Consider the following 26,123-nt stretch of genomic DNA (forward strand, 5'->3'; position numbering starts at 1 on the left):
GATAATATTTCTTCAGTCAGACAGTTGGGAAACACAATACAGCTGGATCCATAGTTCAGCTACTGTTTGTACATTCATTTTAATGATCAGGAAAATATAGATTTTATTTTATTAAGTTTTTCTGCAAAACAAAAACAAAAATGAAATCCCTTTGTCTCATATCTTAATTATTACTATTTATTTTCTTTACACTTTGATTGGAGTATTTAACACCTGCCTTTGGCATTATGGATAGAAAGCTCAGAAGTCTCTGAACACACGGTTGTGGAAAAAAAAAAATAGAAGGAAGAAGAGTGTCACTTAGAGGTTAGAAATATTTGTTGTAACAACATATTTTCTCCAATCAGTGTTCAATACTTTATCTCTAAGGCACACACTCTGTCTTTCGGACCTCACTACATCCAGATTTGCCCCTGCCAGTCCAAGTTCTTGCTGAACCCGTAAGTACTAGTTCAGAGCGTGCTGTCTAAGGACATGACCTCCCTACCCCTGACAGGCGCCTGGGAGAACTGATGTTATGACTGATCTCCTCCGTTGCCTCCTCAGGTGAAGTGCAAGCATATGCTTTGCCATTGCCTGCCAAGGTACAAGGTATATCCTCCTACAGCACCTCCTTTCAGAGCAGTGCAAGGCTGCAAATCTGACCCTGCAGGACACTAAACATGATGCAGTCACTGGAGTTGGATGCCGTTGAAGACATGTGCATACGGAAGCCTATTCGCCTCTGATCGGAAAGTCTCTTCTGCCTTCAGTAGACACGTCAGTGTTCTTCACTTCACGTCCTTCTGATGGATCAGCAGCACAGGGTGAGGGGGCTGCCTGCCCTCCAGCACCAGTCCTTGGCCTTATGACACCGTAAGTAGCGGGGACTCCCCTCCTCCTCCACCCAAGTCACAGCACTCATTTGCTTCCCTCTCTTTCAGGGTGGCTTTGCAGGTAGCCAAACACACCAGCCTGCCTAGCGCTTTTTGTCTAAAATGCAAACAAAAAAGAAGTAAAGGAGGGAGGTGGAAACGGGAAGGGAAGCAAGCACGTCCTTAGACAAAGATCTGAATCCTCTCCCGGATAGCCTGCCGGCAGATGGGGCAGACAGTAAGGGCTGTGCTGCAGTTTGGGCAAGAGCCATGTCCACACTGGAAGACCAGTTTGATTTGGTCATCGATGCAAATAGGGCAGGTGATGCGCTCTTCCATCTGCCGGTAGCGGTTCTGCAGGTCCTCCATGAGCTTCCTCGGGTCTGTGGATTCAGAGCTTGGGCTGCACTCCACCTCGGTGCTGTCTGCAGGGGTGGAGAGCAGGAAGAGTTAGTCACTCGTGTGCCCTGCCTCATGCAGTGCCTCTTTAATTAGATTTTGCCCCTCAAGAGTAGCAATTAGTTCAGACTGCACTCTCTTCACTGACCCTTATCCAGGGATTCCTCAAATAAAAAGCCTGAGATGATGCTTTTTACAGACTGGCCAGTGTTGCTTTCCTCCATTCAGTTGCTCAGCTGGTTTGTGTATGCATGTGTTTTTGAGTTTGGTTGGTTGTTTTTTTTTTAAAGGAAACAAATTGTCGTCTAAGATGTCCTGCCTTGGTTTTCTGAAATATGCTGCTGCTGCTACCTTCAAGTAAAAACATGTGATGTTCTGCCAGACTAGTCCAGGAATCCTTACAGCGCTATCAGTGCTATGTTCTCTCAACCTCCTGTTCACATCTGGGATTCAAATTTCTGGTTAAGTCTTTCAGGACACACATGGTAAAACAAGAAGCCATTTGACGTCACTTACTTTTGCATACAGGAAGCTACACAAGTAGTGCCATTTTGGTCAACTCTATGAAATGAAAGAACCCCAAACCCTGGACAACGTCCAGCTTGGGTAAATAGACTCTTCCTGGTTTCAGCTTGTACAGCCACTGTTCATCTTCTGCTCCTCAATCTTTGCTTACGTAGCTTTACGCTTCAGTATAGACATCCCTTTCCCCAACATTCTGGCATTAGTTTCACTTCAGTGGTGCAAGAAGTGATTTCAAATCCATAAAAGTGAAGCAAGTTTGGGGACAGGGAGCTTGCTAAAGGCAAACAGTGAAGACATCACTGGTAGGGAAGCCCTGCTGACATTCTCAAGAGACCGTGATGTTCCTCCTCCAGCAGAAATCTGCATGCAAATGCCTCATGTGGAATTCTCATCACTATTTTGTTGCCAGTCTGCAGCAAAGACAAATGCTCCTGCCTACTGTCAGGTAAGCTTGCTCTTTTTTGCATTATGGAGTTCCAAAGAGGATTTCTGTCTCTGCCAGCTGTGTATGTCCAATGCCATGGGACAGAGTCTTGGCTCCCCTGTGCTTTTGTCCAGGCATCAAGTCACAAGACTATAGCCTGACTCCAACAAAGGAGTCCACAATGCTAAGTCACGAGCAGCAGGAATGAATGAACGGAGTTCATTGTCATGTGCACTTGCCCGAAGAGCGATCTCAGCTAGAAGGACATCAAGTCTCACAACTACTAGAGAAAAAGCTTCAGTGGGCAACCCGCATTGACTCCAAGGCAAGCGCAAACCGGCTGCTAGCTTGCCGATATGCACAACATTGCCCATTCTGGGTGCTGAGTAATGTGGACAGAAGACAGTCTGTTTAAAACTGGGCTAAAGAGCTTTATCAAAACACTCCAGCTCAATGATTCCTGGGTAGCTGACTAATGCCAGCCCTGCACAGGCACCATAATTTCAGCTGAGAGAGAAGCAAGGCTGTCACAAGACTTAATTTCTCCTTTCTCACAAAATTTCACTGTTAAATCACTGCCTGTGAACAGACACATGGAGAATCTGATATTTGCTTTCAATACACAAAATAAGCCAGGCACAGGACAAGCTTCCTCAAATGTCCTGTCCTGTCTATGCAGCTTGAGCTTGGCCCATGACACCTGAGACTCTACCTTTTCCTCTCTAAAGGTGGTCAATGCAACAGGCACCCAACCCCACCCCGACAAACCAACCACCCAAAAACCAACAACAAACATCAACTCCTTTTCTTATGCTTATTTCACTAAAAATCACTGATGCTGCTTAAACTAACACTGTGCAGGACCCTTCCCACAGCACTTAACAGTAGGAACAGTGAACATACCTTGTTTCAGTTTTTTTGTTATTGTCACTTGACATTTGATGCACTTCTTCATTCTCCTGGAGCATTCTACCACGAATGACACAAGAAGAGATTACAATTACACCCACTGATGCCAGAATCAAGAGGAAGATGACAGACTCAAGAACATCAGCTTTGAACAACCTGAGACCTCCCTGGACGATTAAGAGATTGTTTCTGCATGGAAATGAGGACACTACCTTCTTTTTGAGCCACATCCTAGTCTCTTGGTTTTGTCTTTCCTACGGCAGTAGCAAATACAACACCTTTAAGTCCTCAGTGCTCTGTGCTACTGGAACTGCTGCACTGTGGATCAAAACAGCCCTTTGCTCTGAGGGAAAAGGATGCAGCTTTGGCACACAGTCCTTACCAAATTCCCTGTGGTCAGACTGTGAGTGCCTTCCGAGATAACTAACTTGCTGACATGGTTGAGCAGGCTCCATTAAAACAACTGAAATGCAAACCAGTAACAAAAGCCAGAGAAGAGGGAAATCCTTCTCAGGAGGTTTTTGACAGATAAAGCACTGCCAGCTAGAACTGAAACATCTGGCTTTCCTTCTGAATTATCCAGGGCATCTATAAGCACAAGCAAAGCTGCCTGGGGTCCAAATCCACAGGTGGTCAGAACACTCTGTGCTTTTCATAGATAGCTTTGGGCATCTTATTTAAGATGATGGTGCTGAAATCATGCTGGGATTGTTTCAGAACACAAACAGCTCAATAGTTCTGTGTCTAAATAGAGCTTGATTTATGAGAGTCCAGCTAGGGAAGCTACATGGTGGAACAGGAAATAAAAATTTAAAAAAGGAAACAAAACCAGAATGGACTTACCTTCACACACAATACTGTGCTGGCATGGGAAGAAGTGGATGAGCAAGGCCAGCTCTGAGCAGACCAGGCACTCTGTGGGGACTGCCATGCTCGAGACACTAAGGTTGGTCATTGTGTTGGGGGTGGTGTGCACACGGCGAAGGCCGCAGGTGATGGCTGAGCTATCTGAAGAAACCTGCTGATCCCTGCAACCATGAACATGCAATAAAATTTGAGCCACATACTCCAGGTCCTCCTTCAGCAACCAGTTAACGTTGTATTGATCCCTAGCAAACACTCCACATGGAGACAGAGCAGCAGATGCTCAGGTAGCACAAACCCGTGAACCTTCATTGCCCTAGTGGAACCAACTCAGCCTCTAGTGGCCAGCACTCCGACTGGATCCATCCAAAGAGTAGGGATGACTAATGTTTACACAAGTTGAAACTGCTCTTTTGGAGGGCAACAGTAAGATATTGACAGTACACTCATCTGCTAGGAGGAGTCAGCTTTTAGGAGCTATTTAAAAAGTGCAGCCCTAGGGATCCTCCACATTTGCATGTTCCTGAAACGTGCCTGGGGTGGTTGTCGGTGAGTTTGCCTCTCTCATAACACAGGTTCAGATTCAGATGTCCGTCCTGGCATTACGAGCCCCAAATCCGAAGCCCTCAGCACCCAATCCATCCACTACTTTTCCTGCCAGCTGGTCATCTGCTAGCTAGACCTACTACCTAAACTGGGAGAATGATTCATGATTGAACAGAAGGGAAAACATTTGCTAGTAAATGACCATCCTTGTCAGTACTGCCAAGAAATCCCTGGCCCACTACAAGCGTTGCGAAGGGGTGCTTTTTGGTCTCTTGATAGACAGGAAGTTTCTGGAAGGAAACTGCTATCTAGCTTCCTACCAAAGTGGCAGCAGCTTCATTATAAACACATATAAACCCCAGATACTCTTCCTCTTCTATCATCTATTTTATCTACTATTCCTCTCCTCTGACTTATTAACTGCAGTCAGACAAACAAGGTATAGCTAAACTATCCTGTCCTGATGGCTCCTGTGTGCAACGCTGGGACATGCCACGGTGTACTTAGGCCTGTGATCTAGCACACAGCACCCTGTCTGCAGTGGCTGCCTTAACTCTGCAGACACACACCCAAATCCTCCAGGCGAACCTCAACACAGAAGCTGAAACCAGTACACTGTTATGAGAAATGTCAGTCTGAAAGAACTGGCATTCTTTAAGCAAAAAATCCTTAATCCAACATATACTCCACTGACAAAATTCCTATGGAAGATGTTTAAAGGGACACATTTCACCTGTTATTTACAGTGGACCAGAAGCGTGGCCAATTACAGTGGCTGCCACATGGTTCCTCCTCCAGCAGTAACATGACTGCGGGTCTGTGCCCTCAGATCAAACAGAACTCTGCCTTCATGTTTGCGAAGTCAAAATGCAAACAAACGTTTCTTAGAACCTGAGATAAAGCCGTCTTTTACTTGCTACTCTCCCTTTGGCATTTTCTCAGCTATTTCTCTTATCAGTTGAAAAACAAGCATTTATCTAGCTCTGGAATAAATTCTGCAGATTTTGGTGCCTGCTTTTTTGTTGCACTTCCCCTCTGTTTAGACTTTAAATATCTGTAACTGCAGAATCTAATTAAAAGAAAAACAGAACCCAGAATTACTCTACAAGACAGAAGTTGCTCTTGGCTTCAGTGGCCAGTCTTTTCAGATTGCCTCAGGGCTCTCTGTAAGTCAAGAGGGTGAGTTTGCACCAAGCAGTATTAATCTGCTCTTCCCAACTCCTTCAAATGGCAGTATGCATCCTTAAATAACCCCTCCAGAAACACAGGGTCAGCAGCCAGCTCCAGATGAAACAGGAGGTGCTCAGACTGACATCAAAGTGTTTCAAAGATGCTTCATCCCCCCAGAACTGCTGCATGCGGTGACACCACAGCGCTGTGGGAGCACTCTGCATTTTGCAAGGAAGTGTACTGTAGCTAATTTCCAGAGGACATGGTTTACCTGAATTTCTGTGAGAAGTCTTTGACGATCTGGACAACCCTTCCATCTGTAATGAGGTCTAAAGGAGATTTTCCCCGATGGTTTGCATAATTAATATCTGCTCCTTCTTGTGCTAAGTAACATGCAATTGCAGTTCCAACATTCATCTCTACATTTCCAAGAAAGCCAGAAGCCTGCAGCTAAGAGATGTTGAGAAACACTCTGTTAATAGAAAAAATTTCTGTCATGTGGCTTTGATCTGTATCAAGTTCTAAACAAAGTCTTAATCCTTATACTTAAAATTTGCAAGTGCAATTTAGCATTTTTTTTTTAAACACAAAAAGATCCCTCAGCATGTAAATAGCAGATTCAAATCTTGCATTCCAGCAACAAGAGTGGATAAGACTGGTCCTAACTGGTGCTAACCATTACTAATCATAATAATAGGCATTTGCTTCTTCAGGTAGTGAAAAGGAAAGTACACTGGAGACCCCACAGTACGTACCAACTGATGAGCAGCTGGTCTATGGAGCCCTAACTGACAGCTATTTAAAAAGCCAAGGTTTTGTGTACGTTATCCAAAATAATTTGAAGTCAACAAACATTTTCCACTGACTTAGAAGAGCAGGGCATGTAGATCAGGGCAACTGAAATTAGACGTGAAGTAGTCTACAGCATCTAGATACGATGCTACTGTAAACAGTATTGGGAATGACATGCACAGATCCCTCATCTTGCTTTGAGACCTTCTGCATCCAGGACCAGCTACTGACTGTCCCTTTGAGCACAAGCAGCTAGCAAAGCTGTTTGCCATGAGATGATAAAACCCAACCTTGCCACTGACCCCTCTGCTTCAATTTGCAGGCAGAGAAATTCAGAAGAAGTGATCGCTGAGCTGGTGTGGGGTGTCTCTGCAGAATGTCAGTGGCTCAGCAAGCCTGAGGACCTAAGGCCAGAGCATCTTCGGCCATGCACTTGAGCCATCAACTCACACTATCAACACAGGTAGCGTGGTAACGAGCAGGATGAAAGAAGAGCAATGCAGTTGGCTTTTCCAAGCACCAACAGGTAGAAAGGAGGAATGGGTGGTTTGGCACACAGCATGCAGCCCTTCAGAATGTCGGTTTAATTTACTCTGATCGTTTCAAATTATGATTTAAAAAAAATCTATGCCAGATTTTCCAATGTACTCAATTATCCCCACAATGGAAACATTCTCACTCCATCCAGAAAGCATAACCAATGTTTGCACTCTTGGTTCGCACTGCAAATCTGGTGTGTGCATATGTTGACATTTACATGGATGGCAGAACACATTGAAGGGCTAATTTAATACCTTTGCCAAAAAGTCAGACTGCGCTTCTAGTCCTTGGCATATCACGCACTGATTTCTAGATCAAAGGCCATTCCTGAAAGGCCTTATACATCCATGAATACAGAGCAACATAGTGAAATCCAGTTCAGGCTTTGTAACAACGTAGCCTTCACGCTTCAGCCTGATACATCTCACCTCTCATGTTCTGCTCTACATCTGCAGATAACTGGGGTGTCTGTGGTTAGCTATCCTCATATTTTCCATGCCATCAGACAGAAATGAATTGCTGTGGTTCTGGGCCACGAATTAAACCCAGGACTCTTGGCTCTGCAACTGGATTCATGACCTTTCCCATGTCAAGAAAGAAGCGCACAATGCTAATAAAAATATCAGGGGAGACAGTATGAATTGTTGTCTGACTATGTGCAGTTTCATGCTATAAATTCAAGCGTACCCTCAGCGGCCTCAGAGGATCTATTCTTGCTTTCCCACAAGCAAGAAGGTTTGTTGCCACGCTTTCCATCTGAACTGGCTTTACAAAATTTGCCTGCCTTCTTTTGCCCCCTTAGATCCCACTATCTGCTGTCATTCTAACACCAAGCATTTCCCTGCCCTTGATGCTGGAATTTCTCCTACTCCCAGCTCACCTTGGAAAAGAGGGACAACCCCATCTCCCCTTCACCCTTCTCCACCATGACGGACATTAGCTGCTGCCGTTCCAAGGCAATGTGCATGGCTGTGTCCCCGTCCTCATCTTCAGCATTGACATCGCTGCCTTCGCTAACCAGCAGCTGCACCATCCCTACGTGTCCCTGGATGACAGCCAGGTGCAGCGGTGTCTGGTTACGGTTGTTCTTGAGGTTGACATCACAGCGACCCTTGAAGAGAAGAATTGATCAGAGTGAGTTGTTGCTGCAGAGTGCGGCTGAAGAAGAGTGCAGCAGCTGTGGTGCTTGTTGAGGCTCCAAGTCTCAAGTCCACCCTTGTCACGACAGCAGTATAGGGATCTCTAAGAGAGCTTTGTGATCCAGCCCTCTGTATTTTAGCTATATGGCCCACACACCTCATATCAAGAAAGGGAGGATCAGAACCCAAGTGTCCAACTGACACACAGACAACATTTTCCTGGTGATGACTTGGATATGACAACTCATCACTTCCCTGACACAAACAAACCCTGGAACTACTCTAAGCAAACCGTCATGGACTAGCTCCTCTAAAGCAATATTAATTCCTTCCTGCCTGTTGTGCTTTGAGTTCCCCTCTTCAAAGCAAAGAGGAGAAAAACCTGTTCAAACCTGAATCATTCTGCCAAACCTGCAGGGAAAAGCAGCAGCAAGGGTTAGAGACAGCCAGCCTTTAAAGATATGGCTATGCTAATGCAGTGTTATGCCAGAAATAAAGCAATCATAGTACTAAGTAGTTAGTGCTCACAGACATCGCTCCTCTAAAAGCACTCATTTGTAAATCCATTAAAGCCTTGTTGTAGTGGTTTGCATCCACTTGTAAAGATGAAGGTACTCATACAACAAACCACTGAGAAGAAGAAACAAAACCCAGGAGTGCTGACATGTAGTTGTCACCTTCATTGCCGCTATAACCCGAAAGCACTGACAGAGGCTACCTTTGACTCCACAAAAACCAACAGCAAAACGCCAGTTAGATCGCCATCCTTCAGTTGGCCATTTTCATTGCTGAAGAACGCTGCTCACCAGGGGCAGGTCTAGCACTTAAGACTGACAAAAGATAAATAACCTGGAATAAACATGTCAAAATATTTTGTTCTGCATTCAAATGAAAGAGATGTTTTCAGACATTCTTTCATTAAAATGTAAAGTGAGAAACCCACCACAGAACAACCAGTAGCTGGGAAGCTTCAGCGTACACCTGGAGTGAGGGAAACTGAGCTCTGACCTGTACCTATGAGGTAGGGAAGGTTCTAAATATGGACCTATGCACTCCTCAATGAGCAGGTTACCAGCTATTCTCAAGTTCTTCCCTTCATACCCACCACTTCACTGAACATTTCCCAGCAAGTTCCAACCCACTTTGTTCAAGCCTAAAAGATACCCTTCTCCCCTACTGCCAAAGGAAAACGCCCCCAGGAATGACAACTCTTCAGAGAGACACAGACATTCTTGTGAGTCCCAGCATTAACTCAAGAGTGCTTTGGAAACATGGGGGTTTCGGGGTGGGACAGATGGAAGTCGTTGTTGGTGGTGGCTTGGTTTTGTTTCTTACCTCTTTGATGAGAATTTCTGCCACTTCTTTGTGATTATTGAGAGCAGCAAGGTGCAGGGCAGTGAAGCCATCTTCCTTTTTGGAGTCAACCAACTGCCGAGCTCTTGCTAGAATCTTCTTTATGGCTCTGGAGTGTTGGAGGTTAACAGAGATGGCAGAGTTACTTTATCAGGAAGGAAAACAATGCAGAAGAGGCAGGCCTGTCTTTTCTGCTCAGTAGTTACAAATGTTCATGTTTTAATAGACAGCACCATGAGCTGGCACCTGTGATGCAGAGCACTCCCTCTGTCACACAGACTGAATTACAAGAATAAGACAAAAGCCCTCAGTTCATAAACAGGGTAAAGTCACACTGCTATGAAAATAATGAGCAGATTTATCCTTGGAAGAATTCCAGAGGTTCTCAGTTAGACACAGTCTTTTCAAGTACTGTTTACTACAGACCTCCTCCTGTCCTTCCATGTGTGAACCCTAACACCTAAGGAGACTATCCAGAAGCAGACAGATCTCCTAGCCAAGCTAGGGAGGTAAAAGATGGGATGGGGAAAGCAGGCAGCAGTTTCACGTGAATGCTTCATGCAGGAGGGCAACAGCTATACCTAGCCATATCTAAACCCAAGAAATGTATAACCAACCATTTTCTTCCTAGCTTTCTAGAATTACATCTGCTACCTTCTTACTGTTAAGACAGCAAACACAAGTTAACATCTGTAAAAGCAGTAAAAATGAAAAATGTCACTTACAGCTTGTTGCCTTTTAGAGCAGAATAGTGGAGCAGGTTGAAGCCTTGAGAATTCTGGGCAGTGAAGTCTATGTTCGGTACTTCAGTGAGAATCTCAATAATGACCTTGTAATCTGCAGTGATAGCATAATGCAGCGGGGTGTCTCTCTGGGAATCCTGTACAAGGATACCAAAGCAGAATATAGGTCACATCTACTCCAGGCCAAACATCACAGGCATCCAGAGCAGTTTCATAGCCTTTGTGAAATCATTTCTCCAGGACTTGAAAGCAGCTGCTGAGCAGACAGGTGCTAACACTCCTGACGAGCTTCAAGAAACCGACCCAGCACAGCCCATCCCACCATCATATAAGCACACCCTGAAAACGGGCTGTGTCCAATTCACCATCAGTGCCCTTCAAGTTCCTAAATGTCAGCCTTAAAAATCTCACCGCTCCTTACTGCTGGGAACAGGAGTGTTTCAACAACACATTAGCAGCAGGTCAGCTCTCACTAGAGGCCCAAGTTGAGCACAGCAGAGAGAGAACTACCAGACTGAGCTGAGCAGGCTCATGACAATGAAGGGGCAGACCCAAACCTGGAATTTCAGACTACTGAAGTTACAGCAATACTTCTGTGCAATGCACACAGTAGTGCATTTTAAGATAATTACTTCAGATTCTACGAAGCAACAAATGGTGAGAGACATAAAGAAGCACCTTTTCCCACCTCAACAACAAAAAAACCCAAACACCAAAAACAACCAACCCAGAAACAAAAAACCAGCCCCACCCCCCCCCAACACACCCCACCCCCCAATCCCACAAACCCCAAAAACTTACAGGAAGGTTGACATCACAGTTGAGCTCACAGAGGGTCCGCACCACCTCTGTGTATCCTTGACTGACAGCAACATACAACGCTGTGCACTTTGCATTGTTTAACAGGTCTGCACTGGCTCCTTTACCAATAAGCACACGGGCTACTTCAGCTTGGTTTCTGATTTAAAAGCAAGGAGTAGAACAGATTAGATTCAATCCTGTGCAAACAGTAAATTCTTCCCCTTGCAAGGCAACAGAACTTCTCATGTTTTGAACCCTCTCGATCTCATCCCACTTCTTCTTAGTATTAAAGAAAACCAAAAAGAAACAAAAAACCCACAACAAAAAAAAAACACAAACCCAAACTAAACCAAAAACCCACAACAAAGTTTTTGTACTCTAGAACGTGCTCCCTCTTTGCTTTAAATCAACAGGAACCTCCCACTCTTAATCATGAAGCCTTCCCTGGTAACTGACAACACAGTTCAACCTTTCATCTTGCTCTGGAAAACATACGCACTTACAGAAACCAACCAACCAAACCACTCCCCCATCACCCTGAAAAAAAAAAATTCTAATCACCAAAACTTGTTCTGATTTCCCCCAAAAATTCCTAGCATGGAAGTTGACCTAGCTGTGGAGGTCAAATTAGTGCACTATGAAATGCACCTGTGGCCCTGAAGCTCAAGGGCCGATTTCTAACATAAGGTAAAATCAGAGAAAAACCTCCATCAGCCACACACCCTTCACACAGCCTGACCAATTATATCCAGAAATGTCCTTCTGCAGCCCTTTCGGTCTTGTATCAGGGAGAGCAAGAAGAAAGATATCCTACCCAAAGGCTGCGTAGTGCAGTGCTGTATCCCCCTCTTCATCCCTTAGGTTGACACTGGCATGTGCCTGCAGCAAAATCTTCACAACATCCAGATGCCCCTGATAAGAGGCAATCTGCAGGGCAGTTCTGCCCTGGTTCTTTGTGTCGACCTGCAGGAAGGGCAGAGACACAGCAAACAGCTTGATTAGGAAAGACCTTGCCTTGTGTTCAGGCCTTAGCTCTGTTCTAGAGCAGGATGGAAGTCACTAGCTGTAGAACAGTTGCAGGCTCAGAAATGCTAATCAGAATCTGTGCCCCATTGGCTCCACATCAACTAGAAGGCTGACCTTGTCCCAGAATATATCTAAAGGGGAAGGGGACAGCACATTTAGAGAAGAAAGGAGAAGCGAGTGAACAAAGCTGGAAGCCAGGGCTCTAATTGCGGCTCTGATGCCAAATCCCTCTATGCCTGCAAGCAGAATACCAGAATACTTCTGGCCATCTCTGCCAACAACTCTTTCCCAACAGGAAAATGTGTGATGAGATCAAATTAGCTTTGCACGCGGCTTTGAAGGTGCCAAGTCCCTGTTGTTCTAAGTTACTCCAGGTACTTCACTGGGCACAGTGGCTGGAGGGTGTATCACAGTGTTGAAGTGCTACAGTGAGATTTTTTGAGAATTAAAGGGACAGAAGAACAAAGAGAGGCCATATGAAAGGCAAGGAAGAAAAAAAAAAAACCACAAAGGAAAAGAAACCACTGAGATGAGTGGGAGGCTAAGGAGAAGGGATGAAGGAGCTAGCAAAACCTCAGCAGACTGGCAAGGAGCACAAAGGGTTTTTTCCCTGCACTTGGTTCTATGCAGCAGGAGAGCAGGACAGGCAAAACTTCTCTTGATTCACTCAAAATGATGGGTGAGTCATTTAGGAAAGGAGGCATTTAGAGGCACTGTGTTATTCCTCCATTTACACAAGACAGACAATGCTGATAAGCAGGAAAGGCCTTGGCAAGCATTTCTATCTTGCACTACTAAGTGAGCCTCGAATCCAGTCTCCTCTTGCTGTATATAACACTCTAACAGAAATAGCTGATTTATTAATATAAGTATTACAATAGAAATAGAATGTAGAATAGAAATAGAAATCTAATTAAAATAACTAATAACATAATGGATTCCTGACTCTTGGCACTTTCTTAGCTGGGATAAAGTCGACAGTTGCAGGTATGTGTCTATTCCTCCTGTCTCCTGAGGCCCCATTAACTTTGTAAATAAAGAACTACAATAAATACCAGACAACTAACCACTAAGCCAGCTTCACAGGGGTTTCTTCACAATTGATCCTAGTTTTTCTGGTTCACGTATCCAGCTGCTCCTGCCAGCCACGCAGACACAGCCTCAACAAAACTTACATTTTGTTACCAGTTGTTTCCAAGGACACTGCTGAAATACTTTGTTCTCTCATTCTCTTTTTTTAACCTGTTTATAAACCCTGTACCTCTCACTGAAGCAGCCTGAGACTTCAAACAGGCAGCTTGAAAGATCAATGATTTGAGTAGATGTAATCCTAACAGCTTGGCACTCTGCAAGCACATGAATTGTTCAGCAACAGGTCAAGCCCAGTTCCCTGCTACAGTCAGACATGAGATAAGACATTGCACAGACATGCACAGCATCAGGATCTGGGCACCTTTTCTCTTTCCTGAGTCCAACAACACCATTTTGCAAGGTCATCTAAGGCCAGACACATTCAGCCAGACAGAACTCATGACTCTTTTCAAAGAGAGGCTAGACACTCGGACATCTTGTTACTGTTTTTGTATAGATAAATACCTCTCCCCCTACTTCTACAGGTGCAGCGTCCGTACAGGAAATCTGGGAAAAGTCAGCTTTGGAAACATGCTGTAAGGACTTAAAACTCTAGTTCAGATTTAATGCCACAAACTGGAGCCACAAAACATATACATTTGACATACAAATTTAATCCTACATCGCAGCAAAACAATTTTCCAGTTATTAGGAGCTAATACTAGGTCTGAAAAATTTATTATTTTTCTCCCATCCTTTTCCCCACTTGACTACAAGATTTTAAGACAGTATTTTAAAGAAGAGCAACAAAAAGTAACCATTCAGGATGTCTTCAAAACTTGCCTTGTCTGGGTACTTCTGAAGGAGCTCCCGAACTTTAGCTGCATTGTTGAGTGCTGCACAAATGACCAGGCAGCCTGCATGCTCTGACTCTGTCTTCTGGGACAGCAGTTTCTCCAATACAGTAATCAAAGTACCTGGTAGGAACGAGAAACGGCCACAGGTTAAGAGGGCCAAAGACCACGTGAATACAGGTGTACAGCTGTATTACCACAGTACGGGCCTGCTGTACCTCTAATACTTAGCTCATGCAAAGAGCTTTACAAATTTGTGGCTTACACAGAACTTTTGCTTTACAAGTCTGATGTTTTGAGAACACAAAAGACACAAGACCACGCTACAGAAGATCAACACCAAAAATCACTACTAAAAGGCAAATAATCTGAAGAGGAACGCATGGTTTTGGAAAGGATGTTGTAGGGAAGAAATACATACAGGTCCTTCCAGATGGGGCCTCTAATTACAGACTTTTGAGAGCCTGAGAGGACAGAGGCGTTACAGTTCTCCAGACAAAGTTAAAAAACTTGGGCTCGCATGCAAGTTCCCCTTGAGGTCTAACTTGAACAGTTTGAGACCCATCTACACAGCAAAACAAAAAAACTGGCAGGTCTGTCCTCTCTCCCACATGATCCTGACATCTAAAGGAAGTAAGTATGGTGAGGCTGCAAAAAATGTAATGAGCAGAAGTACAAAACAGACAAAATCCGCTCCACACATCACGTGATCCCAAATTCAGTTTCAGGGTGGACTGGGCAAAATAACTGTTGACTTGACAATACTTCCCCACAAGGACCCGGGAATATTTTACAAGCATCCAAGAATTAGTACCCTCTTACAGGAAATGCAGCAGGACGGAACACAAAGTTGAGACAGATCAAGGCGGAAGCAAATACTGAACTAGGGTAGTGCTACAGTTAGCATTCCTGAGTCCTAAATTTCATATTTTCCTGTTAAGGCCAGCTTCGCTTCCCCAGTAAGGCACAGCTTCGTTCTGGAGCTCTGTCTGGGGAAGAACAGGCAGCTGGAGTCTAACACTGTCCAGAGTGTTGCTGTTGTTACAGCAGAGCAACCATTTCACAATCCCTGACAGTCCAGACATCTCTGTTCTCACTATCTCACTTTTTGATTCCTTTGCATTCTCCGTTGTCATGAGGTTTGCTTCCTCGTCTCTCTGATAGGCTGTCAGGCAAGCCGGGTTAAACGTCCAGGACTGCCCTCCAACCGACACTCGCAAATCTCCATCCCCATAGACTTTGATCACTTTGCCGATGTGCCCTAGGGTCTGCAATGGAAAGAGAGAAATGATTTTTAAGAGGTAAGATGCAGTATGCTGTGCATCTCAGAGCCAATGCAATGCTTCTAAGAGTGGTTTCGCAGGTGGCACTCCTGCTGTGTGAAAAGAAGCACTGAACAGTAACACACTCGCAGACAGCTCCCACTTCAAGGACACCAGAGGGTTATCAGCAGTTCCTCTATTACTGGTTTTACATAAGAAGGGTTTCCCAGACACATTACAAATGTCTGGAGAGGAAGGTGGTGAAACAACAAAACATGGTCTGAAGAACCCTGAGAGAACTGATAAAACCAGGACTAGGAAAGGTTTCCTCTGTGCATTTAATTGCTCCTGGAGGACACCTGTACTCTGCTTTTTAGCCATACTGGTCTGATCAGATCATTTTTCCACTTGGATGCTTTCCTGCCTCATTCCAGAGATTTAGAGAGGGCATAAGAGGACTTGTTTACTTTGGTTAGTGAAACCTCTTATCTAACTGACTGGTAGCCAAACCCTTTGTCAGATTCCCCATCTACCCATTTTGCTTTGGGTGCTGCAATAGGATTGTATTACCAATAGCCAATAGGACTAGGCAACATTTATTTTGCAAGGCCTCGGCAGTCCCAGAAAGGTCTGTGCACTCACTGACCAGCAGGAATACTGGAGGGCAATGCAAGCCCAGTCACTATTACTAATTGCTTGGGAAAACTCAGGAAGTTACTGGACTGTCCTGGAACTGGCGCGCACTCACAGGTGCCATTTCATCTGTCCACTCCCCATGACCAGGTTGGAATCGCTTCACTGTTTCCATATCATCTATCACCCGGACAACATCACCAACCCAAAAGGTGTTGAGCTACAAGAAAAAGAAAGTCATAAGCTTTTGGGGGACGAAGCCAGGAAAAAAAAAAAAATAGCGATCAGCCCCTCCGTCCCACCCCCGCCCTCAGAAAACCCCACCACATACAAGAAGCCCATTGACTCAAAAACCAAGGTATTACAAAACATAAGTATGACTCCCAAGAAATCTGTAATCGCTCCACTGCAGGATGAACAGCCCTTGGACTATGGGGTATTTCCGTGTTAAGCCAAGTGCACATTTAAGAAGGGAAATAATTTGGGACAGAACATTTTTCTTCTTTAAACCATTTATAATTTGTAGCAGTATAAAGTACACATGGAACTTCCCTTGGTCCATCTCCTTACTATACCTGACTTAGCACTGGAGATTTTAATTCCCTTTAATAAGGATGTTAAATCTGTTTATTATTTAAAACAGAAAAGGGAAACCAGAGTTTATCTGTACTGGTAATTTGCCAGATGCTCCCTCTGCTCACTGAGCTAAGAAGGCAGCACTGTCAAAACACACTTTTCAAAGCAGACTAATTCTGCGCAAAACAGTCTGACACTGCATTTTTCCATTTGTATTGGGAGTTTTTTGCACCATGACCTTGTTCAGGTCTTTCAGAATTCTGTAGTCTTCCAGCAGCTCCTTCCATACCTATTAGCCCTGTTTCTAATCATCCACATTTCAAGTCCTCAAAGCACTGGGGAAGGCCAGAGCTATGAGCTTTAGAAATGCAGGCACAAAATTAGAAGAGCTGGATTAAAGGCTCAGGTGATCCAGAAGAATCAGAGAGAAGCGAGAGAAAGAAAGATCCAAAAGGAGAATAACATGAAGACACAAGAACAAGGAAGAAAGCAAAATCAAATGGAAATGATGTAGAAGAAGGTTCATCACAGATGAAAGGTAGCTGCAGAAGGATGAGCTACTGTTACCACTCTTATCAAAGAAGCTGAAAATAAGAAATGGCATTTACCTTACAAACTTACAACATTTGAAATGCAAAGGTTCATAAAACTGGACAGCCTAGTAGCCCAACTCCCACTGCCTGCAACCATCTGTCTTGGCTCTGATGGCTTGCAGGAATCCCTGCCTAGAACTACTGCTTTTAGAATAGCGGTGTATTTCTTTGGCACTTGCTTGAGGCACGTTGTGTCCTAGCACAGCAGGCTAAATTGACAGCTATTCCCTGCAGCATTTCTAGTTCTGGCCCAGCTCACCTATCAGCACCTACCTTAGTCAGAGCTCCAGGATGGAAAGTCCAGCGGGTTTCACTGTTGAACTGGACCCTCACGTCCCCTCTGTCCGTGATTCTGTGCACAGTCCCTGTCTGGCCAATGAACTTTTGATAGGGGGAAAAAAAAAGTAGGGGAAACCCCCTAAATAAATCACATTGCTTAATAGTGGGGAAAGCAGGCATCCAAGGCATAGATGGCTAAATTACCCACCATTTCCAACTCACAGACTAACAGTGCTCCCAAACCTGCTGTAAATGAGTTGCAGTCTGGTTTTTTGCAAAAGGAGGGGAAGACTGCTTAGGAAGCTCCTCTAAAGTAGCAGCATATTGGGGGAGGAGGGTGATAGGAATAGTGCAAAAACCCTTGAAAATGCAGCACAAATTGTCCTCATCTTCCCAAATGACAAAGGTGGGCAGAGATTATGGTATTTTGCAGTATAATACCAGCAAGGCATGCTCTGAGAGGAAGAAAAAAAAAAGGGGGCACGGTAGAGGGGACTACACAAAACATAGCTGTGTAGTGCAGTATCCTATATCTGCTGATTCTGGCAGGTCCTGAGCAGCTGGTAGTTTTGAAGGAGACAAAAAGTACCGATTTCCAGGAAGACAGGAAGTTACCGTTTCTCTGTTTAATATCCCTCTCTATACCTGCATTCGCCAACAACAGGAATTCAGAAGTGCAGAGGTTTAACAACCTAGCAGACTATGTTAGCTACACAGCAACATTCAAAAACTATAGCTTTGGGGATGAAGGCCTTAGCGGGAATAAAAAATTCATGGCTCGACTGACAGCCTTCTTAAAATTCATGCCAGAAGATGGTAAGTCTCTGCCTGCCAGGCTAAAAAAAAAAAAAAAAAAAAAAAGAGACTGATGCTCAGTTAATAGATTTCCACACTGAAACTGCAACGGCATACTTTGCCTTAACATTTTGAAGTGTGATTTCAAAAAGACCGCTCGCCTACAGGGCAGGTCGGGCTAGGATACACATATAACCCATCTTTATAACTTTATAGCACTGCTTCCTGTACCAATGCTTCAGAGAGCTGTCTCAGAATCAGACCTGCAGGTTATTCAGTTTACTGACTCAAGTGTAGCAGGCATTCGGGTTGCTTGTGGCTGTACACTTCCCTCACTCTCCAAAAAGCCACTTCTATACAAGTTACTAACACAGGCTCAGAGACAGATCTTATTACTGTAATGGTGAGTATCAGTTGTGATTTTGTCTTGCAGTAAATCTACTGCACAACAGCAGTACTGCCTTCTTCAACATGTGAAGGTCATTTAATCTATTTGGGGCAATAGCTGTAGACTACTAAAAGCCAAGAAAGTTGACTTAAGGAGAAACAAACCTTTTAATTTAAATGGCAAATTTATTCATTTAGCTGTTAGCATTTCGTCTGAATGTAAGCCCATACTGAATGTTCACAATGCCCTTGAGACTCACTTCCATGTGGCCCCCTGAGATGCTATACTTCAGTAATAGGTGCTGTTTCTATCTTTACTTCCTCTACTATCTGAGCTTTTTTCAGACAACAGGTGACAACAGACTGATAGCGCTTCAAACTAAAGACAAGACAACAGGCTAAGCTCCAAGAACATCATATGGGCTGAGATATTTTAGCCCTGGCCAGGGATAGAGCCCACTCTTGACAAAACACATAACTTTTGTTAGCAGTAATGCACTGTACAAAAGAAGCCAAACAGGGAATGGATCCAGAACTCCAAGGAAAAGATCCATGGCTCGTTTAAAAACAAACAAACCAGCCATCAGTTTTTTGCACTGGCTTCCAAGACTTTTGAGCAACTCTTTTGACCCCTTGTAGACTCTTAGAAATTATGCAGGGCTCCACAAGGAAATTCTCATACAACACAGATTTATCTGAGCCTAAAAATAAATTACTCCAGTGTCCTATCACTAAAGATTTTGTATTTATGATTCAGTCAACACAATATAAATATAGAAAATAACACATTACACAAAGATGTTCTGGTAACTTCCTAGCCAGTGCCTACTTATATAGCCTGAGATAGTGACTGATGTATTACCGAGAGAATAGGAGCAAGCAGAAGCATACCTCAGCCATTTTAGGATTCCAGCCACCATGGCCCTCCTGCATCTCCCGCAAGATGTCAATGTCCAGCAGGCATTTCACTTTGTCCCCATGCTGGAACGGATGCCTGTCCGTGCTTTCTTTCCTCTGCAATTCAGCTGGTTTTCCTAAGAGAAGAATGACACCACCCACATACATGCAGGATGCAATAATATGCTTTGCATCTCATTTGGCTTTGTAACAAGGGTTGCAAATTAACATAGGCTTAATTGGGGCAGAACGGTGCAAAACCCTTTTTCTACTGTGGAGTATGGCTTACACACTCTATGGGGCAGCACTATGAAGAGAGATCAAGAGGATTTAGCTCTAACTGGATATTGATATGGGTTAAACGTGTAGTAGTTCTAACAAGACACTATTTTGTCCCTTACGAGAGAGGGGAATGCCTTTGGATGATGCCCCTCATGTCATGTCAGACATCATTAGCTGTTCTTAGCAATTCAGTCACCCACAACTGTTGTTCTGCAGACACACCCACACAGTACTTAAAATAAGTTCTCCTCCACAGGCAGCCACATAGCTTGCTTTCTGGAGTGCTTTACCCTCCTAGTCTTCCTGTATAGCAAGAGGCCGTACCCCTGGAAATAAGCTCTCCATCCAACCCTTCCCTTCCCTCATGTTCTTGCCAAGCTGCTCAAAGAGAGAAAAGAATGAGAAAGACCTGATTCTGCTGCTGCAAACTCAGGAACAGACCTCTCTGTTTTCCTTCAGGGGAGCAAAAGATGGCCCCTGAACCTCATTTAAAAAAAAAACCCAACTAAATTACGCCTTCGTAAAAAATGTTGCAAGTCCAAAACTACAAGTAGTTTCCTTGGTTTCAACAGAGTTAAGAGGAAAGGTGGACTGCAGCAAGTTGCCTATATAGACATCACCTTTTTCCATGACTTTTTGTAATCCCCCTGCTGGGCAAGTATTTGGCAGCTCCATTCTCAGAAATCTCCCTTTTGTTACATTCCCCTTCAACACACTTTTTGGTCCAGCAGTACAATAATATTTGCTTTCTAAAAGCACAGTGAACACCAGTTGGACCACCACTTGCCTGAAGAATGAAAAACTTTGGATTAACAAAACTGACAGTGGGTTGAAAACTCTGCTGACAGATGCAGGCACTCCCAAGGGAATTTCATGCATTGGCAGCAGTAAGAAGTTGCCTTGGCAGAAGATCCCTCCCTGGGATACAGCAGTGGGCATCTGATGGTCTTACAGTCTTACCACTGAAAGGCCGAACTAGCCACTCTGAAATAAAGCAATATGTTCACATACAGACCACTTTAAAATGCTAAGTATTATGTGGGAACTTTACACCTGCTGTCTTCCAAGCAAAATGGGTTTAGTGTCAGGAAATGGCAGCATGAATTAGAATTTCTCAACAGAAGACTTGTCTCTACGCACCTAATTTTGGGAGATGCTCTTTGTAGTAAAAGCCACCAGATGCCTCCACTGTACATTTCAGGTCCACTTTTCCCTTGTGTCCAACTCTGTAGACGTTTGTAGTCCCATCAGACCACGTGACGCTGGCCACGCTGCGTCCTGTCTCTACATCCCAGCCACGAATATCGACCACACGTCCAGTTTTACCTTCACCACCTGATGGAAAAGAGGGGAAAAAAGTGTCCAGCTTGCATTTTCACTGAGACCAATAGAGAGAAACTCACCTGACACTGGGATGTTTACTGAGATATGATTTAATAATATTTTTACCTTAACTAAGGAAAAAACAAGGAAAAACCTGCCTGTTTTCCAACTGTTCACCACAGAGGAGTAAGCACAGAGCCAAAAGTCAATAGCTGGGGCAGATGAAATTCTGACAGAGAGGTTGCCACCAGGAAGGATTTCTGTGGGGCCCTATCAAAGGCCAGCTTTATATGTTGAACAGAAGCACACAGGTCTGCTTCACTGACAGCATACTGCTGCCTGAAGGAGTGCCCTCCAGTCAAGTGTTATTCATATACATAGAAGAAGGAACTCACACACAAAAAAATTATTCGGTTGCTCATACAACTTCCTCACAGCGTGATTCACCTTGATCCCCAGAAGGCACAAGAGATCTCAATCACCTTTTTAATCAGGGAAATTAAACCATGAGACAACTCCGTTTGACCATTTAGGAGAGAATCTCTACGTTAAACTCACTGAAAGCCAGCCAGCCGTTTACTTTGGAATACAAATACAGAAAAGCTGAATTCTGTGTAGAAGCAGCCATTCCTCCTGGTGTACAGAAACACCGCCTAGCTAGGCAATGCAGTCTCATGGCACCACACTGTGGCAAGATAGAAACACAGCAGCACTGTAAAATCCACCCAGGACATTTAATCTCTCCCCAGCACCAGCCAGGTGGAAGAACATCAAGTAAAGTTTGTTCTGGTACTTCTCTTCATCCGCCCAAGCAAGGAGAAGTACTACTGAAACACTCCAGAACAGGAGGATATATTTGTGAGAAGGTAAATCTGGCTGGGCACGTGGGACATACTCTCATCCAAGAGACAACAGTCCATCAACACTGAACCCAGTGACAGGCAGTCAGATTTTGCAGATTCGTTACCTCGCTCTGCTGCCAAGTCACTGTGTGACCCTCCGCAAGTCCCACCACTGGTCTAGTGCTTTCCCAAACAGGGACAGCAACGTCTGCCTGTCTCACCGGTGGACAGGAAGCTTCTAACTGCCTGCAGAGTCTTGGAATTTAACAGCTTAAAGGAGTTAACTTCCTCATCTGACTGCGTATCTATCTAAAAAGCATAATACAGACAAGCCAGTGGGCTTTATTGTCAGTTCTATCAATAACAAGAACACACCTTTAGAGGGATGGTTTGAGAATTAGAAAGTCCCAATATCTCTTGATTTTTACTGGAAGAAAAATATTTTTAAAATCCTGTTTGCCTTTAAAATCTCTCCCTAGAAACGGCAGGTGGATCCCAGTTCTGTACACAACTCACACTTCAGCCAGTTACCAGATCAGCACTCCAGACATCCACCCACATGAATATTATCCATGAAAATACAATTTAAATTACTAAAAGTGTTTCTGTGATGTAACCTGCATAACTATGCCTAAAAAAGCCTTCCAGGTTAGAACCCAGATCCTAGCAATACGGCAGCTAACATTAATTTTCACCTTCTTTTCTGCATATAACCATAAACAACTGTCCCGTTCAAAATTATTCAGGATGAGAGCTCTTAGAAAAGGAGGTTACATCCAACAAGCAATTACCGACCATGGGAAAGGAGAGCCTCTGCATGGTACCAATGTTCAAGTATGGGAAAACAGTGATCTTGCAGCAACACTGCTCTCCTTTGACGACGTTATAAACACGGACATGTTGTAGCAGATTACTGTCCTCTCCCTGTTCTTTCAGTCCTTAAGAAACCTGGTAGATATCCCCAGCCTCGAATTAGTGCTGACAGAAACCAGTGACAACAGAACTTAACTTTTGTCTGTTGCAGCAGGGATTCAGATCGAACAACAAAAAGTAACCTCCCCATCATCACCCTGTTCTGATGTTTTTCTCTGAGGAGGGCACTAGCTTCCACTGCCATGGTGCTTGGACCCTGAGAAACGGTTGTAAGGAAAAATACATATTCAATTAAAAGGTTGAAGTGACTGAAAAACTGCCAGGGCCCTCCCTGACCACAGCAGAGAAAAAACTTTGGTCAGCTGGCAAATTTTGCAGTCAATGCTAATTTCTGCAAAGGGCTCAGGCAGCAGGAGTACTAAAAAGTCACAGGGAAATCAAAGCAAGACCTTTCGATCAGATTTCTCAACTAGCTGCTATTGCCCTCACCAGACACACGCTCTATTCCACCCTAGTGAGGCCACACCTGGAGTGCTGTGTCCAGTTCTGGGCTCCCCAGTTCAAGAAGGACAGGGAACTACTGGAGCGAGTCTACCGGAGAGCTACGAAAATATCAGGGGTCTGGAGCACTTTTATGAGGAAAGGCTGAGAGACCTGGGTTTGTTCAGCCTGGAGAAGAGAAGACTGAGGGGGGATCTTATAAATGCTTATAAATATTGAAAGGGCGGGTGTCAGGAGGATGGGACTGGGCTCTTCTCAGTGGTGCCCAGTGACAGGCCAAGGGGCCACGGGCACAAGCTGGAACACGGGAAGCTCCACCTGAACATGAGGACAAACCCCCTCCCTGTGCGGGTGCCAGAGCAGGGGCACAGGCTGCCCAGAGAGGCTGTGGGGTCCCTTCCCTGGAGACATTCACCCCCCGCCTGGACGCGGCCCTGTGCCCCTGCTCTGGGGGTGCCTGCTCCAGCAGGGGTGGGACGGGGTGAGCTCCAGAGGGCCCTTCCAGCCCCCACCAGTCTGGGATTCTACAAAGACTACATGCTCAATAGATAAACTTACCAGGACCCTATTACAGAGTTTGCAAGGTTATTTATTACCACTACTTATATGTTACCTCCTTAAATGGAAATAGATGTGATATGTTAGCCTTTTGCTCTTCCGAACTGTCAATGGGGGGCAGCTCCACCAAAGACAAGGCGGTACTCATTAGAGACCAGCTGAGTGGCTGGCTTTATGTTTCTTCTCACTTATCTTGCACATATAACTGCTTTCAGGTCACAACCATTGCAAGCAACACAAGTCTCAGACATGTAAATGTTGACCTGATCTCAAAAGGGTGGATAAGCTGTACCGAGCATAAGCTTCTTTTGCTCTCAGACCTTGCAAGTAGCCGTGTCCTCCACTGAACCCAGAGCTGCAACAAATGGTGGAGTCAACACTGGAAACCTTTGGTCTTACAACTTATTAATTAAGGGCAAAAAGAAGCTGTAAACATTACAGTGTCTATAAAGCTCTGGAATAGAAACAGACAGTAAAGTTTCCTCAACCCTGTAGCACTACACAAGAAATTGGCATCAGTGAATTAGACACAGTCATTATACCCCAAGGGCAACTCTAGAAAAGGCATTTTTTGTCCCTCTGCATTTTCAGCCTGAAGTTACAATTCACACAGAAAGCGGAAACCATTCTCCAGCAACCACAGCAAACAGTTCTTCATTAATGCTCCATGTGAAACACTCCGTTATAGATCCTTCCTTTTCACTGTTCTTACAAGTGTCTCAATAACAAACACAAGGAAACAAATATTTAATACTCTAAAGAAGAGCGACCTGCATCATCTGAACAGTTCCTCTAGAAGCTACTGCTCAGCACGTGCATTTTCAACTAGCAATTTGGCAAAAAGAAAAAAAAAAAAGAAGAAATAGAAATTGAATGGTGTTTTACAAGACACCCCAAAAGAAGCTTACCGTCCTGGTTACCCCACTCCCAGTCAGGGCCACGGACTACTTTAGCCCCCTGGAAAGTCCCTTTTAATGTGATGCGAGTCAAATTCTGCCGAGGACTCACGAGGACTCTGGAAAAACAATAAGAGAAAAAAAATTGATTTATTGTTACTATTCCCACTTTATAAAGCTCTGTTCCAACCAAAGTCTGTCATATGAGGACCAAGCGTATCACATTTACATACAGAAGAACATGGCTTAAGTTCTGAAGAGCATGTAAGAAGTAAGAGAAAACAATAAAAGAGCTGATGAGGGTCTTTGATCCTAAAAGCTAGTCTCCTTCCTGGGGAGAATACTTAGGCACTGTTCACTGATGAACAGAAACACAACTAGTGAATAATACACTGGCCTAAAGAAGACCCAGGTTTGTCTTCAAACATTATAAAAAATTGTGACATCTATGTTGAGCTTTAAGAAAGTTCTGTGTTTCTCTCAGCTGTGGGATGCAGATATCTGGGAACAGAGGCTGCTATGTGTGCTTGAGGAAAAGGCACACTTCAGTGACAGTCTGTGGAGACAAACACATATCTACACACAGGCAGCAGGACTTTGGTGGGGTCTCTCTCATGTTGTTAGTCACCAGAATGGTAACTTGCTGACTCAGGAATTTGAACATAGATAACTATTTACCAGCATTCTACAGCATAAGGTACAACATCTGGAAACAGAGCCTTCAAAATCTGGATTTAGCAACTTCAGCCCGTTGCCTACACAGAGCAGAGGGAGCCCTGCTACAAATATCAAGCAATCCTAAACATCATAGCAGGAGGGCACGTTAGTTTTCATTGCCAGCTGTGCCACTTGTAATCCACACACTTCCCAAAGGCGAACACCCAAGTCCATTACTATAAGTCTCACAGAATTAAAACATATCTTTAAAACAGAGCCTGAGAGAGTGGGGAAAAAGGGAGAGGTAAGGAGAAAGTCAGTAACTTCTCCAGAAAGTCTGACATCACTTCAGAGGGAGAGTAAAGCTCACTTTCAGCTGCCCTTGTATCCCATCGTTAAGTTTAAGGCAATGCATATGGACATTACTAGGGTGTACGCTGCACGAAAGCATTTATGGCTCAGGCAGCCTCCTAGCTCAAAGTCATAAGGAGTTCAGCACATTTCATAACCTGAGCTGCAGACTGTGCAGCCTAGTTCACTTGCTGAAAAGCAAGAGCAGATTAGACCTGCGGTGTTGTGGCTAGACTGTTTCCAGGATAACACAGACCTTTCTATCTGCCCTGCAATCCACATCACAGGCATACAAACTAATCTATCTTAAGAAAAAAAATTAAAAAACAATACCTACGTGATAGTAAAGAGGGGGTCTGATGTCCTGTTAAAGCAGCTTCCAATTCCCATAATGTTACAGCAGCTTCT

At 44.3% G+C, this 26,123-nt stretch overlaps 1 protein-coding gene across 5 annotated transcripts in view; it reads right to left on the reverse strand.

The window, feature by feature from the left end:
* Window positions 1–54: 54 nt before the first annotated feature.
* MIB2 (MIB E3 ubiquitin protein ligase 2) overlaps window positions 55–26,123 on the reverse strand; it is a 52,051-nt gene continuing 25,982 nt past the window's right edge. For 4 of the 5 annotated variants that reach the window (XM_064470449.1, XM_064470450.1, XM_064470453.1 and 1 more), the window contains 16 exons: window positions 24,720–24,826; window positions 20,855–21,049; window positions 19,427–19,569; window positions 17,348–17,455; window positions 16,021–16,125; window positions 15,116–15,278; window positions 14,000–14,133; window positions 11,874–12,022; window positions 11,060–11,216; window positions 10,241–10,395; window positions 9,498–9,624; window positions 7,904–8,134; window positions 5,963–6,141; window positions 3,955–4,139; window positions 3,106–3,171; window positions 55–1,279 (listed from right to left, as the gene is read on the reverse strand). In XM_064470449.1, coding sequence (XP_064326519.1) covers window positions 1,038–1,279; window positions 3,106–3,171; window positions 3,955–4,139; window positions 5,963–6,141; window positions 7,904–8,134; window positions 9,498–9,624; window positions 10,241–10,395; window positions 11,060–11,216; window positions 11,874–12,022; window positions 14,000–14,133; window positions 15,116–15,278; window positions 16,021–16,125; window positions 17,348–17,455; window positions 19,427–19,569; window positions 20,855–21,049; window positions 24,720–24,826 — 2,446 coding nt within the window. In that variant the 3' untranslated portion in view covers window positions 55–1,037. The remainder of the gene's footprint in view (window positions 1,280–3,105; window positions 3,172–3,954; window positions 4,140–5,962; window positions 6,142–7,903; window positions 8,135–9,497; window positions 9,625–10,240; window positions 10,396–11,059; window positions 11,217–11,873; window positions 12,023–13,999; window positions 14,134–15,115; window positions 15,279–16,020; window positions 16,126–17,347; window positions 17,456–19,426; window positions 19,570–20,854; window positions 21,050–24,719; window positions 24,827–26,123) is intronic. The other variant, XM_064470454.1, reaches the window with a different exon arrangement.

Source organism: Phalacrocorax carbo, chromosome 20 (genome assembly GCF_963921805.1).
Source record: "Phalacrocorax carbo chromosome 20, bPhaCar2.1, whole genome shotgun sequence".
Lineage (NCBI taxonomy): Eukaryota > Metazoa > Chordata > Aves > Suliformes > Phalacrocoracidae > Phalacrocorax > Phalacrocorax carbo.